Consider the following 13,631-nt stretch of genomic DNA (forward strand, 5'->3'; position numbering starts at 1 on the left):
TTAGCACCAGAAAAGCTCCAGTAGGCCAAATGGTGGTCCTTTTCTTCTGAGCCCTCCCATGGGCCCAAACGGCAGTTTATCACCACAAATGGGGTATTGCCGCACTAAGGACAAATTGGGCAACAAAATGGGGTATGTTGTTCCTTGTGAAAATAAGAAATTTTGATCAAAAATGACATCTTATTGGAAAAAATATCATTTTTTTCATTTCACAGCCCAATTCAAATAGGTGCTGTGAAAAAACTGTGCGGTCAAAATGATAACAAAAACCATAAATGAATTCCTTGAGGGGTGTAGTTTCCAAAATGGGGTCACTTCTGGTGGGTTTCCATTGCTTTGATACCTCTGGGCCTCTGCAAATGCGACATGGCACCTGAAAACCAATCCAGCAAAATCTGGACTCCAAGAAACACTTAGCGCTCCTTTCCGTCTGAGCCCTCCCATGGGCACAAACGGCAGTTTATCACCACAAATGGGGTATTGCCGCACTAAGGACAAATTGGGCAACAAAATGTGGTATGTTGTTCCCTGTGAAAATAAGAAATTTTGATCAAAAATGACATCTTATTGGAAAGAATATCATTTTTTTCATTTCACAGCCCAATTCAAATAGGTGCTGTGAAAAAACTGTGCGGTCAAAATGATAACAAAAACCATAAATGAATTCCTTGAGGGGTGTAGTTTCCAAAATGGGGTCACTTCTGGTGGGTTTCCATTGCTTTGATACCTCTGGGCCTCTGCAAATGCGACATGGCACCCGAAAACCAATCCAGCAAAATCTGGACTAACAAACACACAGCGCTCCTTTCCGTCTGAGCCCTCCCATAGGCCCAAACGGCAGTTTATCACCACAAATGGGGTATTGCCGCACTAAGGACAAATTGGGCAACAAAATCGGGTATGTTGTTGCCTGTGAAAATAAGAAATTTTGATCAAAAATGACATCTTATTGGAAAAAATATCATTTTTTTCATTTCACAGCCCAATTCAAATAGGTGCTGTGAAAAAACTGTGCGGTCAAAATGATAACAACAACCATAAATGAATTCCTTGAGAGGTGTAATTTCCAAAATAGGGTCACTTCTGGTGGGTTTCCATTGTTTTGATACCTCAACACCTCTTCAAACCTGGCATGCTGCCTAAAATATATTCTAATAAAAAAGAGGCCTCAAAATGCACTAGGTGCTTTTTTGCTTCTAGGGCTTGTGTTTTAGTCCACGAGCGCACTAGAGGCACATGTGGGACATTTCTAAAAACTGCAGAATCTGGACAATACATATTTAGTAGTATTTCTCTGGTAAAACCTTCTCTGTTACTAAAAATAAATTGAATAAAATTGAAATTCAGCAGAAAAAATGAAATTTGCAAATTTCATTTCCACTTTGCTTTAATTCCTGTGAAATGCCTGAAGGGTTAAAAAACTTTCTATATGCTGTTTTGAATACTTTGAGGGGTCTAGTTTTTAAAATGGGGTGTTTTATGGGTGTTTCTAATACATAGGCCCCTCAAATCCACTTCAGAACTGAACTGGTACCTTCAAAAAAAGGCTTTTGAAATTTTCTTAAGAATTTGAGAAATTGCTGTTTATGTTCTAAGCCTTGTAACGTCCAAGAAAAATAAAATAATGTTAAAAAAACGATGCCAATCTAAAGTAGACATATGGGAAATGTGAACTAGTAACTATTTTGGGTGGTATAACCGTCTGTTTTTCAAGCAGATGCATTTAAATTCTGAAAAATGCTATTTTTGTAAATTTTCTCTAAATTTTGCAATTTTTCACAAATAAAGACTGAATATATCGACCAAATTTTACCACGAACATGAAGCCCAAAGTGTCACGAGAAAACAATCTCAGAATCGCTTGGATAGGTTTAAGCATTCCGATGTTATTACCACATAAAGTGAAATATGTCAGATTTGAAAAATGGGCTCTGAGCCTTAAGGCCCAAACTAGGCTGCGTCCTTAAGGGGTTAAAATAACAAAAACAAACGTATTATTTAGAATAAAATATATTTTGTTTCCCATACATTACATAAAAACAAAAAACCTACACATATTAGGTATCTTCAAAACCGTAAAACCCTGAAGAATTAATTTAAAAGGTTATTTAGCATGAAAGGTGAACGAAATAAAAATAACCCAAAAAACTATGCTGCTTTTTTTCAATATTCACGGCGCATCAATAAATTACATAACTTACACAGTACATTTTTTGTACCCTAAACTACGTAGGAAAAAAAATAGCCACGCCAATGAAAAAATAAAAAGGTTATGGCTGTTAAAATGCAGAGAGGCAAAAACGAAAAATGTAGTTGATCATTAAAGGGTAACTAAACTTTAAAAAAACTTCTGACATGTCACGGGTGAGCGCTGAGCCACTTAGTTTCTGATCGGCTTTTCTCAGAAAGCTCAGCAATTGCTGTACGGGCTCAGACTTTCTATTGAGCCTGTACACCAATTGCTCGGCTTTCCGTGAAAAGAAGCTAAGTGGCTCAGTCTTCAGACCCTCACCGATCAAAACTTCTGATATGTCACTATGACATCAGAAGTTTTTTAAAAGTTTAGTTACCCTTTAAGGCACCATCAGTAATTACGGACAGCAAATACTGACAGTAATTACGGACCCATTCATTTCTATTGGCCACAGACACCTGTCAGTATTTTTACTGATAGGTGTCCGTGCTGAAAAAATTATAGAACCTGTCCTATTCTTGTCAGTAATTACGGCAAGGACTTCCCCATAGAAGTCTATGGGGGCTTCCGTAAATACGAACGGCTACTGATGTGCATCCGTAAACCGTCCGCATTTACGGAAGCATTGCTAGGCAACATGTTGATGACATCATTTGCAACTTCCCTCTTTTTGCAAGGATCCGTATATACAGATGGAATACGGAAGCAATACGGACCATATTTGCGGACACCCTTACGTATATACGGATGAAATACAGATGCTTACTCATCAGTATTTACAGTCAGTATTTCTGGATAGATGAAAATACTGTCATGTGCATGGGGCCTAAGGCCTTTTCCGTCCAGGTCATTAAGGGTTAAGGCCTCATGCACATGGTAAAGCTATGTTCTTAGGGCCTGTATAGTGTCAATCAGAGTCCCAAAGGTTCTGTATTAGGGTCAGTTCACAGAGTTTTTTGTCGCTGATTTTGATGCGGAAACCACGTCGGAATCAGCACCAAAAAATTGCCAAAATTGCCCCCCATTGATTTAAATGGGAGACGGAGGCATTTTTTTTCCCAGGCGGCTTTTGGCCGCTCATAGGGAAAAAATGCCTCATGTTTCGCCTTTGACCTCTAATTGAATCATTAGGAGGCAAAAAAAAAACGGCGTGTTTTGCAGGTTTTGTTGCCCGTGGTCCTTGCATTAGCTTCGCAGTAGTTGAAAAACGCAACAGAAAAAAGCAGGAAAAAGTGCAGGCAGTTCAAAATCTGCCTCAAAATTCCTGAAGGAAATCTAAAGCAATTTTGTTCTGCCTGTAAAAAAAACTCAGTGTGAATGGAGCCTAACAGTATGTCACGTTTAACGCAGTTCATATTAAAAAAATAAACTTCTGTAGGCTATGAAAATTGAGATGGTACTATATGGCCCATAGATTTCTATGGGTGCCATATTATAGATCTGTAATATGGCTGTGTGCATGAGGCTGAATTTTATATATGCACTGGGTCAGAACCAGGATGGTAAAGTGAGTGTAAATTACATTAAGGCTGGGTTCACACTACCTATTTTCAGGCGTAAACGAGGCGTATTATGCCTCGTTTTACGTCTGAAAATAGGGCTACAATACGTCGGCAAACATCTGCCCATTCATTTGAATGGGTTTGCCGACGTACTGTGCAGACGACCTGTAATTTACGCGTCGTCATTTGACAGCTGTCAAACGACGACGTGTAAATTGACTGCCTCGGCAAAGAAGTGCAGGGCACTTCTTTGCAACGTAATTTGAGCCGTTCTTCATTGAACTCAATGAAGAGCAGCTCAAGATTTACGAGCGTCACAGACGCCTCGTATATTACGAGGAGGAGCATTTACGTGTGAAACAAGGCAGCTGTTTTCTCTTGAAAACAGTCTGTCTTTTCACACGTAAATGCCTGCTATCGTGTGCACATACCCTAAAGCTTCCAAAAGCGGATACTAGGTGGATAAGAGTCTTTGGGGGTCATGCATAAAACAAAATCACTGCAGATCACAACAGCGTTGTCTATGGCAAGAAATCAGATTGCTATTGTATTTTAAGGCCCAATTCACACAGAGTTTTTTGGCACTGATTTTGACGTGGAAACCACATAGGAATCGGCGCCAAAAACCTGCCGAAACCGCCTCCTATTGATTTCAATGGTAGACGGAGGCGTTTTTTTTTCCCAAGCAGCTTTTAGCCGCTCACAGGAAAAAAAAAAGCGGCATGTTCATTCTTGATGAGGTTCTGCCTCTGACCTCCTATTGAAATCAATAGGAGGCAGAAAAAATGTTTTGCGCTGTGTTTTTTGCCTGCAGCGCTCAACAGCTGTGGCTGAAAAATGCAGTGAAAACTGCGGTAAGAAAGTACAGGCAGGTCAAAATCTGCCTCAAAATTCCTGACAACATTTTGAGGCAGATTTTTTTCTGCCTGCGAAAAACCTCTGTGTGAACAGGGCCTAAAATGAAAGGTTAGAAGATAGAACAGGCCTCTTATTGGTCACCATAGGCAACACTACAGTTTTTATCTTTGTACTAGGTTCTATACAACATGATCTCCAGTGTCTCATGATTCAGCAAGAGCTGGAAAATAATGTGACAGCCAAAGTACATAGGGTCTGCCCTAATGCACACTTTAGCTGTACTCAAGCAAAGCTGCATTTATCTTAGAACCTGGCATCACTTGACAATAACCAGGAAAGCTCCGAGCTATTCTTTAGTATAATACTTTGTTTTTTAATTGTGACACAATAGCAGATATGACTGTTAATTCTATTACTGAACCATTATGGCAAATCTCTAATCTGATGAGAGCAAAAAGCTTTTGTGCAGGGCAAACACATACCTGTTATATAGCAGGATATCCGGCTTCCAAATTTGTCCATCTGGAAAACGAACATTTTTCACTCCGGGATATTCTGACACATTCCATTGTAAATAGTAATCTGTCCAATACTAGAGTGTACAAAGGAGAAAAAAAATGGATTTACAGCACCTTTCTGCTCCCTCTCCTTTATGTTTATATCACACCCAACAAAATGTGTAGCAGTCAATTAAAAGGGTATTACTCAACACACAAGGAATAAAATGATTGAGAGTAGGGAACGGCTACTTTAAAAATACCATTAGAAAGTGAGCTTTACAAGTCAGGGGCCGTCATCTAACTGCAGGAAAAGGCTTATAAATGAACAAAACTACAGTATGCCGGCACGTTAGATTATACACTGCCCAGATTGTCAAGCAGCTGATTGTTTAGCAGAAACGTACAATAACTCTGATTGCAATGCTTTTGAAGAAGCTGAGCGGAAACGGGTTCCTTTGTTGCAAACTGATACTTTGCGGTCAGCTAGAAACTTCAAATGTTCTCCTGCCTCTTTTGAGACCATGAAAATCATGTTTTGTTATTTTGGAGCAAAGCATGTATATGTATTGTACAGAGTGAATAGTGGATAAAAAAATGGATATAGAGAAATAAATGCCATGAAAACTGGAGTGAAAGCTTTTAGTGTGTTGATTTAGAAGGATAAATTCTAGGATAAAATTAACCTTTCTATATGTTTTAATGTAGCACTCAGGGCAGGCTATTCAACCGTCTTCCCATGAGTCTCAGGCTGAATACAAGTAGAATACCAGCAGCGCTATTCCCAATGGAATCAACAGTTTCTAAATGAAAACCATGACTGATGTAGTGAAAGTTTAATAGCCGATCTTTCTCATTTTTGCGCAGCCTCCCCAAGCTTTCATTCTCTGTACAGTTTTCACATGTACAATTGTTCTTGTTTACCAATTGTGTGTTTGTGTAAGTTTTGTATGGGTTCTCTAGAGTCCTTCCACATTCCAAAAACATTCTGATAGGTTAATGGAAAATTGTGTTTAAATTAGATTGTAAATCCCTGAGCCGCTTAGTTTCTGATCTGCCTTTTTCGGAAAACCGAGCAGTGGGTGTACGGTCCCATAGACTTTCTATTGAGTTCATACACCGCTACCTCTACTGTCCGAGAAAAGTCGATCAGAAACCAAGCAGCTTAGAGCTCCCCCCAGGACTTCTGTGGCTTAAGCGGCTCTGTCACCACATTATAAGTTCCCTATCTCCTACATAATCTGATCAGCCCTGTAATGTAGATAATAGTGGTTTTTATTTTGAAAAACTATCATTTTTGAGAAAGTTATGAACAATTTTAGATTTATGCTAATTAGTTTCTTAATAGACAACTGTGCGTTTTTTTTTTTTACTTTTTACCAACTGGGCGTTGTAAAGAGAAGTGTATGATGCTGACCAATCAGTGTCATACACTTCTCATCGTTCCAGCCCAGCTTCTTTCACTCCACACACAGCGTGATCTCGCAGTGCTGTCATTCACAGCGAGATCATGCTGTGCATCCTGGCTGGAGGCAATGTCTATTCACTCTCAAGACACTTTGGTAAAGTTAAAGAGGCTCTGTCACCAGATTATCAAATCCCTATTGCCTATTGCATGTGATCGGCGCTGCAATGTAGATAACAGTAACGTGTTTTTTTTTTGTTTTTTTTAAAACAATCATTTTTGGCCAAGTTATGAGCTATTTTATATTTATGCAAATGAGCCTTTCTAATGGACAACTGGGCGTGTTTTCTCTTATTTTCAAGTGTATGTCAGCATCATACACTTCTATTCACAACGCCCAGCTAGTAAAACAAATAAACACGCCCAGATGTTACAAACACAATACACGCCCAGTTGGAAATAAGAGAAAACACGCCCAGTTGTCCATTAGAAAGGCTCATTTGCATAAATATAAAATTGCTCATAACTTGGCCAAAAATTATTGTTTTTAAAAAAAACACACGTTACTGTTATCTACATTGCAGCGCCGATCACATGCAATAGGAGATAGGGATTTGATAATCTGGTGACAGAGCCTCTTTAATGTGTGAGTAAGTGACAGCACAGCGTGATCTCACGAGATCACACTGTGCTGTCATTCACAGCGAGATCACGCTGTGTGTGCACTGAAAGAAGCTGGGCTGGAATGATGAGAAGTGTATGACGCTGATTGGTCACTGATTGGTCAGCGTCAAACTCCTCTTTACAATGCCCAGTTGGCAAAAAGTTAAAAAACGCCCAGTTGTCTATTAAGAAACTAATTAGCATAAATCTAAAATTGCTTATAACCTGCTAAAAAATGATTGTTTTTCAAAATAAAAACCGCTGCTGTTATCTACATTACAGCACCGATCAGATTATGTAGGAGGTAGGGCACTTATAATCTGGTGACAGAGCCTGTCTAGTTTTTTTATCGATCGGTGGGGGTCTCAGTGCTCAGACCCCCACCGATCAAAACTTCTGACATGTCACTATGACATGTCAGAAGTTTTCTCAAAGTTTAGTTACCCTTTAAGAATTCTGGAAGAACAGAGGAAGGAGAGGTGACCCAACTACATTGCTGAACTGTTGTGTGTGTACAACAATACAGTGCATTCCACACAGGTTACTTACCCTTCCTGTTCGGAAGTATTGGACGTTCCCTCTCAACATGATGATACTAGCCTGCAGTGGGAGTGAAAAGTGGACACCACAGACCTGAATGGAGGGGCACCAAGGGAAGGTACAGGCGAAGTATGACTAAGTGGTCAAACGAATAGGCCCCAAACTCTTATAGTCAATTGAAAATTGCCCCTCTCTCACAGGTGGATTGAGTCATTGTGCGCAACAGAAGCACCAGATGGGCCAGAAAGTTGCAGTGGAGGTGGGAGCCCACCCCCTACGAAATTGGTTAGCAGGCAATCCTCATATACCAGTTTTAGATGTGAAATCTGAAGGCACCCGAGGTCCTGTTCAGACAGTACATAAAAATATGTTTAGGCCTCGTACATATGGGTCAGGAACAGAATTCTCTACAACTAGACCTCCTAGTAGAGTTAACACCTGTGAATGAAGGTTAGTGGACACCACTACAAGCGGAGATAGAGCCAATAGAGAGAAGGAAAGAATCTGCTGGGCCACCTGTAGGAAAGTAAGAGCAAGATCCTGAGAAAGATGGCTATTTTCAGGTACAGAGCTATCAATGATATAAACCAAAAAGGAGCAAAAAGGAGCATATAGACTAGAGTATATATTGTATCACAAAATATATTTATTTATTAATTTACGACAACAAACATAAAAACACAAGTTTATAATGTATGACAAAAATAAAATAAAAAAGATGATATTGACACCAATATACAACGTCAAATTTTTTCAAGGGAGTAATGTGTGGTACTATTTTGCTACACTTTGTGGACGTAGCATGGCAACAAGAAAGTGTTACGGATACATGTCAGTATGTCAAAGTTAAAACATATCACAGTGGAGGTATATTGAGTCACCAATTTGGAAAAACTCTAGATGTGAATATACATACATATAAGACTATGTCCTCACATTGTGAGTAAGAGTTCACTTTCTGTTCTTGGCAAGGACATAGTCTTATATGTATGTATATTCACATCTAGAGGTTTTCCAAATTGGTGACTCAATATACCTCCACTGTGATATGTTTTGACTTTCACATACTGAGATGTATCCGTAACACTTTCTTGTTGCCATGCTACTTCCACAAAATGTAGCGAAATAGTACCACACATTACTCCATTGAAACAATTTGGCGTTGTATATTGGTGTTGATATCATCTTTTTTATTTTATTTTTGTCATACATTATAAACTTGTGTTTTTATCTTTGTTGTCGTACATTAATAAATAAATAAATTTTGTGATACAATATATACTCCTGTCTATATGCTCCTTTTTGGCTTATAGCTTATATATTCTGGGAATCATAGCTGTTTCCTTCTCTTTGAGACGGACTTTCTATAGGAATAAACAGAACTATCAATGGCCTAATTTTGGCAGGATGCCCTCCAGATTTGAGGGCATGTGGTGTATGCCTAGGCTATCAGAACAGCAAACAGTAAGTCAGGATGAGAAGGTGTAACACACAGAGACGTTGCTGTAGCATTTTCAGTAACTCTTATGTACCTGAATTGTACAGCAGAGAGTGCCAGATCATTGGCCTGTATGGCCAGAGAAGGAGATTCAGCCTTGGCGGGAAGAAGATGAGCATAGTATCACACAGTGGGAGATAGGCTGCTACAAGATCTACTTTGCGGAGAGAGAACCAGCCTGCCACACGAGGTGCATTATACAGAGAGAGACAGGCTGTAACAAGAGCTGCTTTGCAGGGAGAGAGAGAATCGGCCTGCCACAGAAGCTGCATCCCAAAGGCAGATCCAGGAGGCCTCAGTGAAGATCACAGTCAGAATGAGTACCTGGGGAAAACGATATTGCAGCCCCAAACTAGCCTGTGGCATGAGTGCCAAGGAAAAAGTTTACCTGGTGTATGAAGCAACTAACATAGAGTGAAAAACAGACATCATCTATAACAGAACCTGTCCAAAACCTTTGCCATACAGTTGAACTGTTCCAGTAAGCTGGGCTATAACCTGGTGCTGTCAATAATACAAAGCCACCCATTTCGAAATTAATCCTTATGCATGTCATAATTGTTGCACTGTTCCAGTTTGTTTGTAGCATTCTTCCAAGCAAAGAAAGAGTTAACTGCAACCACTGTCCAAGCCATTTTGTTGCCTGTCCTCCTGCACCTTACACATATTCACACTATTTATAACATATACAAAATTGACGCATTTTCAAATTGAATTAGGAAGATGACCACTAACAGTCACCAAATCCTCCAACTAATAGTCTTTATGCTCACAACAGTCCATTGATCAAGGGTAGAATATCTGCATAATACAGAAGGCAATGGAACACATCTTATTTTTTTTCCTGTCAGATTCACATGGAATCCAATAGGAAAAATCTCTGGATTCCTTGTAATTAAATCAGAGGGATATGGAGATACAGTAAGGCCGCATATACTGCTATGGGAGACCTATTACAGCTCCGTACAACCCTGAGTCATAATACAGCGGCATGTATGAAACCATGATTGACTTATCCCGTCAGTCACTACTGCCACTAAACAGGAGAAGCTTTTGACTAAATACATAGGATGTCCATTGACTATATGGCAAAAACATATTTCTGCTATAATCTGCAGTAAATTAGAGCAATTTATGAAGTGTTACATAGGCAGTGGTAACCCACGTCTGGAGAATAATGAATATGTCCATTAACATGTAGATTCAGTACAGAGGGAAGCAGGCAGAAAATTATTGAGAAATTTACTAAACATAATGCGTCAGAATTCTGGCTCAAATTGGACCGAAAAAGTGGCGTAAATTTATTATTTGTTGTAGACAATTTTTGCACCTCCATCTACAGTTTTAAAAGTGTCTAGAAAAAAGGGATGTGGCTAAGAAGAGTCATTAAACAGGCGATGCTAGGCTGCGGCTGCTTTATTGTATCTGGCTGGGTATGAAAAATCGGGGAACCCACGTTGTTTTATTTTCAATTGTTTAAGAAAAAAAAAAGATGACGTGTGGTCCCTTCCATTTTTCATAACCAGCCAGATATAACAAAGCAGCCACAGCCTAGCATTACCAGGGTGGAAAGGGCCAATTTTTTTTGTCCCTTCCCAGCCTATGGCCGTCCCAGTACCCGACCATCACTTCAGATTCTCAGGTACCGGATCGTACTTGGCTCTTCCAGATACCACTGGTGGCGGTGGGTATCGGGGTAATAATGGGGGGTTAGTACTAGTCGTTTTACTGGTTAACGCAAAGTCCTGCCTTAGTGATGGATGTATTCAAGTAGACAACTGCCATTACTACAGTGGTAATAAAATATAAAAAAAAACATAAGAATTTTTTTTATTGAAATAAAAAGTTCTCTACACAACCCTCTTTGACCATTTTATTTAAAAAAAATAGATAAGCAAAGCGTAAACAAAGCGTAAATCTTTTGAAGCAGTCCAACGAATCTTCGATGTAGTCCAAACGGTCCAGATGAACCTGCAAAACAAAAATTAGCAATATAAAAAAATATATACTCACCTACAGCAGTCTTCTGACTTCTTTCTACTCTCCTGCCCCATAATAGAAACTAGAGGCCAATGAACTCTAATTTCTATTGTGGCGTACAGGACCTAGATCTGCGCCAGAAATATTTATAGATATTAATAATTCTGCCACATCTGGGAGGTCATGTGCGCCAGAAAAAGCCAGGGACTCCGAATAAAAATTATAACACCTTTCCTTTAAAGTGTAACTAAACTTTAAAAAACCTTTGAGATGCCATAGGGAAAAGTCAGATGTTTTGATCGGTGGGGGTCCGAGCACTGAGACCCCCACTGATCACTAAAACGAAGCAGCAGAAATGCTCGGGTGAGGACCGTGCCACTTCATTTCTGATCGCCTTTTCTCGGAGTGGTGTACGGGATCAATAGAAAGTCTATGAGCCTGTACACCAACTGCTCGGCTTTCCGAAGGAAGCCGATCAGAAACTAAGCGCACAGCGGTCACCCAAACACTTCTGTCGCTTAATTTTAGTGATCTGTGGGGTTCTCAGTCCTCGGACCCCCACCAATCAAAACTTCTCACATGTCCCTGTGACATCTCTGAAGTTTTTTAAAAGTTTAGTTACAGATGAAGCAGTGAGACACAGTATAATAACTACTGAGGGCGCTATGGAGGAAATTATACTGCAAAGGGGGTCTGAGCGTCTAACTGCTGAGGGCTCTATGTGGAAGGATTATACTGTGCTCAGCCTCCTGCACCCACTAATTTAAAAGTGACTGATGCTGGGGTGGAATTATACTGCAAAGGGGAGGGGGAGTCTGTGCATTGCATTATAGTCTACTTCCCCTACCATTGGCTGATCATTTTTAAATTATTGGGGGCAGGAGGCTGAGCACAGTAAGCGGCGCTCTGTCAGCCTCACCTTTCAAATCAGAGGCCATTCTGCTCCTCCTGCTGACGTGCTCCTGCTCCTCTCTGGAAGTGTGTGCTGCGTGCAGTATCAGAGAGGAGGAGTGTTCTAGCAGACGTGCACCTATCGTGCTGCACGTCTGCTAAATAAGTTTTGCCTTGCCCTGTCCCACCCCTCACATCGACCCCTCCACGACGCCCCTTGCACCCCCGCGATGGTTGCCCCGTGCCGCCCCCCTCCGACCCAACTTGTCCCTGGCTCTTTGATGGAATCCAGACACAAGCGTACAAATGAAAGACAGTGCAGAAAATAAAGCCCCCCTTTTTAGCTAGGTGGCGCCGCATAAGGCAGTAGGCTCACGTCGCCTTTTGGCAGGTGCGGCCCTGCCTGGCATTATATATGGCCTGAAGCCATGAGCATACATGTCATTTTATACTTTTTAGCATTATATATTATTCATATAAAAATTATATGGGTTGTAGAAAACAAAAGTACATTCAAAATTATATGTACTGTCAGGCATTTTTTTATGTTGAAACCCTAAATGTAATAATCAGAATTCATTTTCCATTACATATAAAAAGATGAATGACTTCATATTCATGCCACTAGAAATAAACAGGAAAGTTACTTTCAGTTCTTAAATACTTTATAGGCTTAGAGAGACAAGAAATGATTCTGCAAATGACTGGCATTTAAAGTAATTCACATAATTCATGTCATTTGAGCATTTCCTTTTCTGTGTTCCAATAAATTTTCCATCTTAAAAAAAGAACAATTTCTCTGATTGCTGTCTTTATTTCTATAAACCTGTTTGGAAAAAAAGCTTACTAAGGATGCCTAATTCAATACCATACAGGGAGACAAAGAGGATTCACGGCCATTTATTTGCCAACAGGCAAATGATACATAAAGTTGTATTTGAGGTTAGTGAAAGAAGATATTTTGTGGGCTGAACAAGTAGAATGCAGCTTTACAATCATATCCCTAGATTATATCACTAATGCATTTTAGGCCTCAGGCACATTGCAAAGCCATATAGCACTTAGCGGTCCTAAATGTCCATATCATGGAGCCGTAGGCACTCTATGTGCAGCAATCTTTTGCCTACAAGGGATGTGGCTGCCTTTCATAAAATACATAATATTATATACTATCTGAACTAGATTGCTTGTCATCAGTAAGTGATCCAGAGAAGGATTCTGCCATATTTTGAGTCAGTAAGGAATTTTTAGTCATCTTATAGGACCAGTTGCACACGACCAAGTGCCACTCGGGCCGTTTTTCACGGAATCCGAGTGGCACCCGATTGTTTTCATGGACACATTCATTTAAGGGGTGAATCGGGTCTGTGAAAATGGACCCGACTCTCCGATTCGTGAAAAGATAGGACATGTCCTATCTTTCCACGGATCATAGACGGGACGTGTGCGGCACATGGTCGTGTGCATTCGACCTAAGAGGAAAATTGCCAAGAACTTTACCTCATAACAATTATTATTGGGCTCTCTCCAGATCAAAACTGCTTGATAAAAGATTGAAATTCAAGTACGTTTTCAACCTTACTATGTAACTATGTGAGAGTTT

The 13,631-nt window shown here is 40.0% G+C and overlaps 1 protein-coding gene across 2 annotated transcripts in view; it reads right to left on the reverse strand.

The window, feature by feature from the left end:
• LOC142749632 (neuronal acetylcholine receptor subunit alpha-7) overlaps positions 1-13,631 on the reverse strand; it is a 220,231-nt gene that overhangs the window by 55,085 nt on the left and 151,515 nt on the right. The window contains exon 4 of one of the 2 annotated variants that reach the window (XM_075857923.1): positions 5,037-5,146. In XM_075857923.1, the coding sequence (XP_075714038.1) occupies positions 5,037-5,146 (110 nt within the window). Of the gene's footprint in view, positions 1-5,036; positions 5,147-13,631 lie in introns of those variants that run through there. The other variant, XM_075857924.1, reaches the window with a different exon arrangement.

Source organism: Rhinoderma darwinii, chromosome 3 (genome assembly GCF_050947455.1).
Source record: "Rhinoderma darwinii isolate aRhiDar2 chromosome 3, aRhiDar2.hap1, whole genome shotgun sequence".
In the NCBI taxonomy this organism is placed as follows: Eukaryota; Metazoa; Chordata; class Amphibia; order Anura; family Rhinodermatidae; genus Rhinoderma; species Rhinoderma darwinii.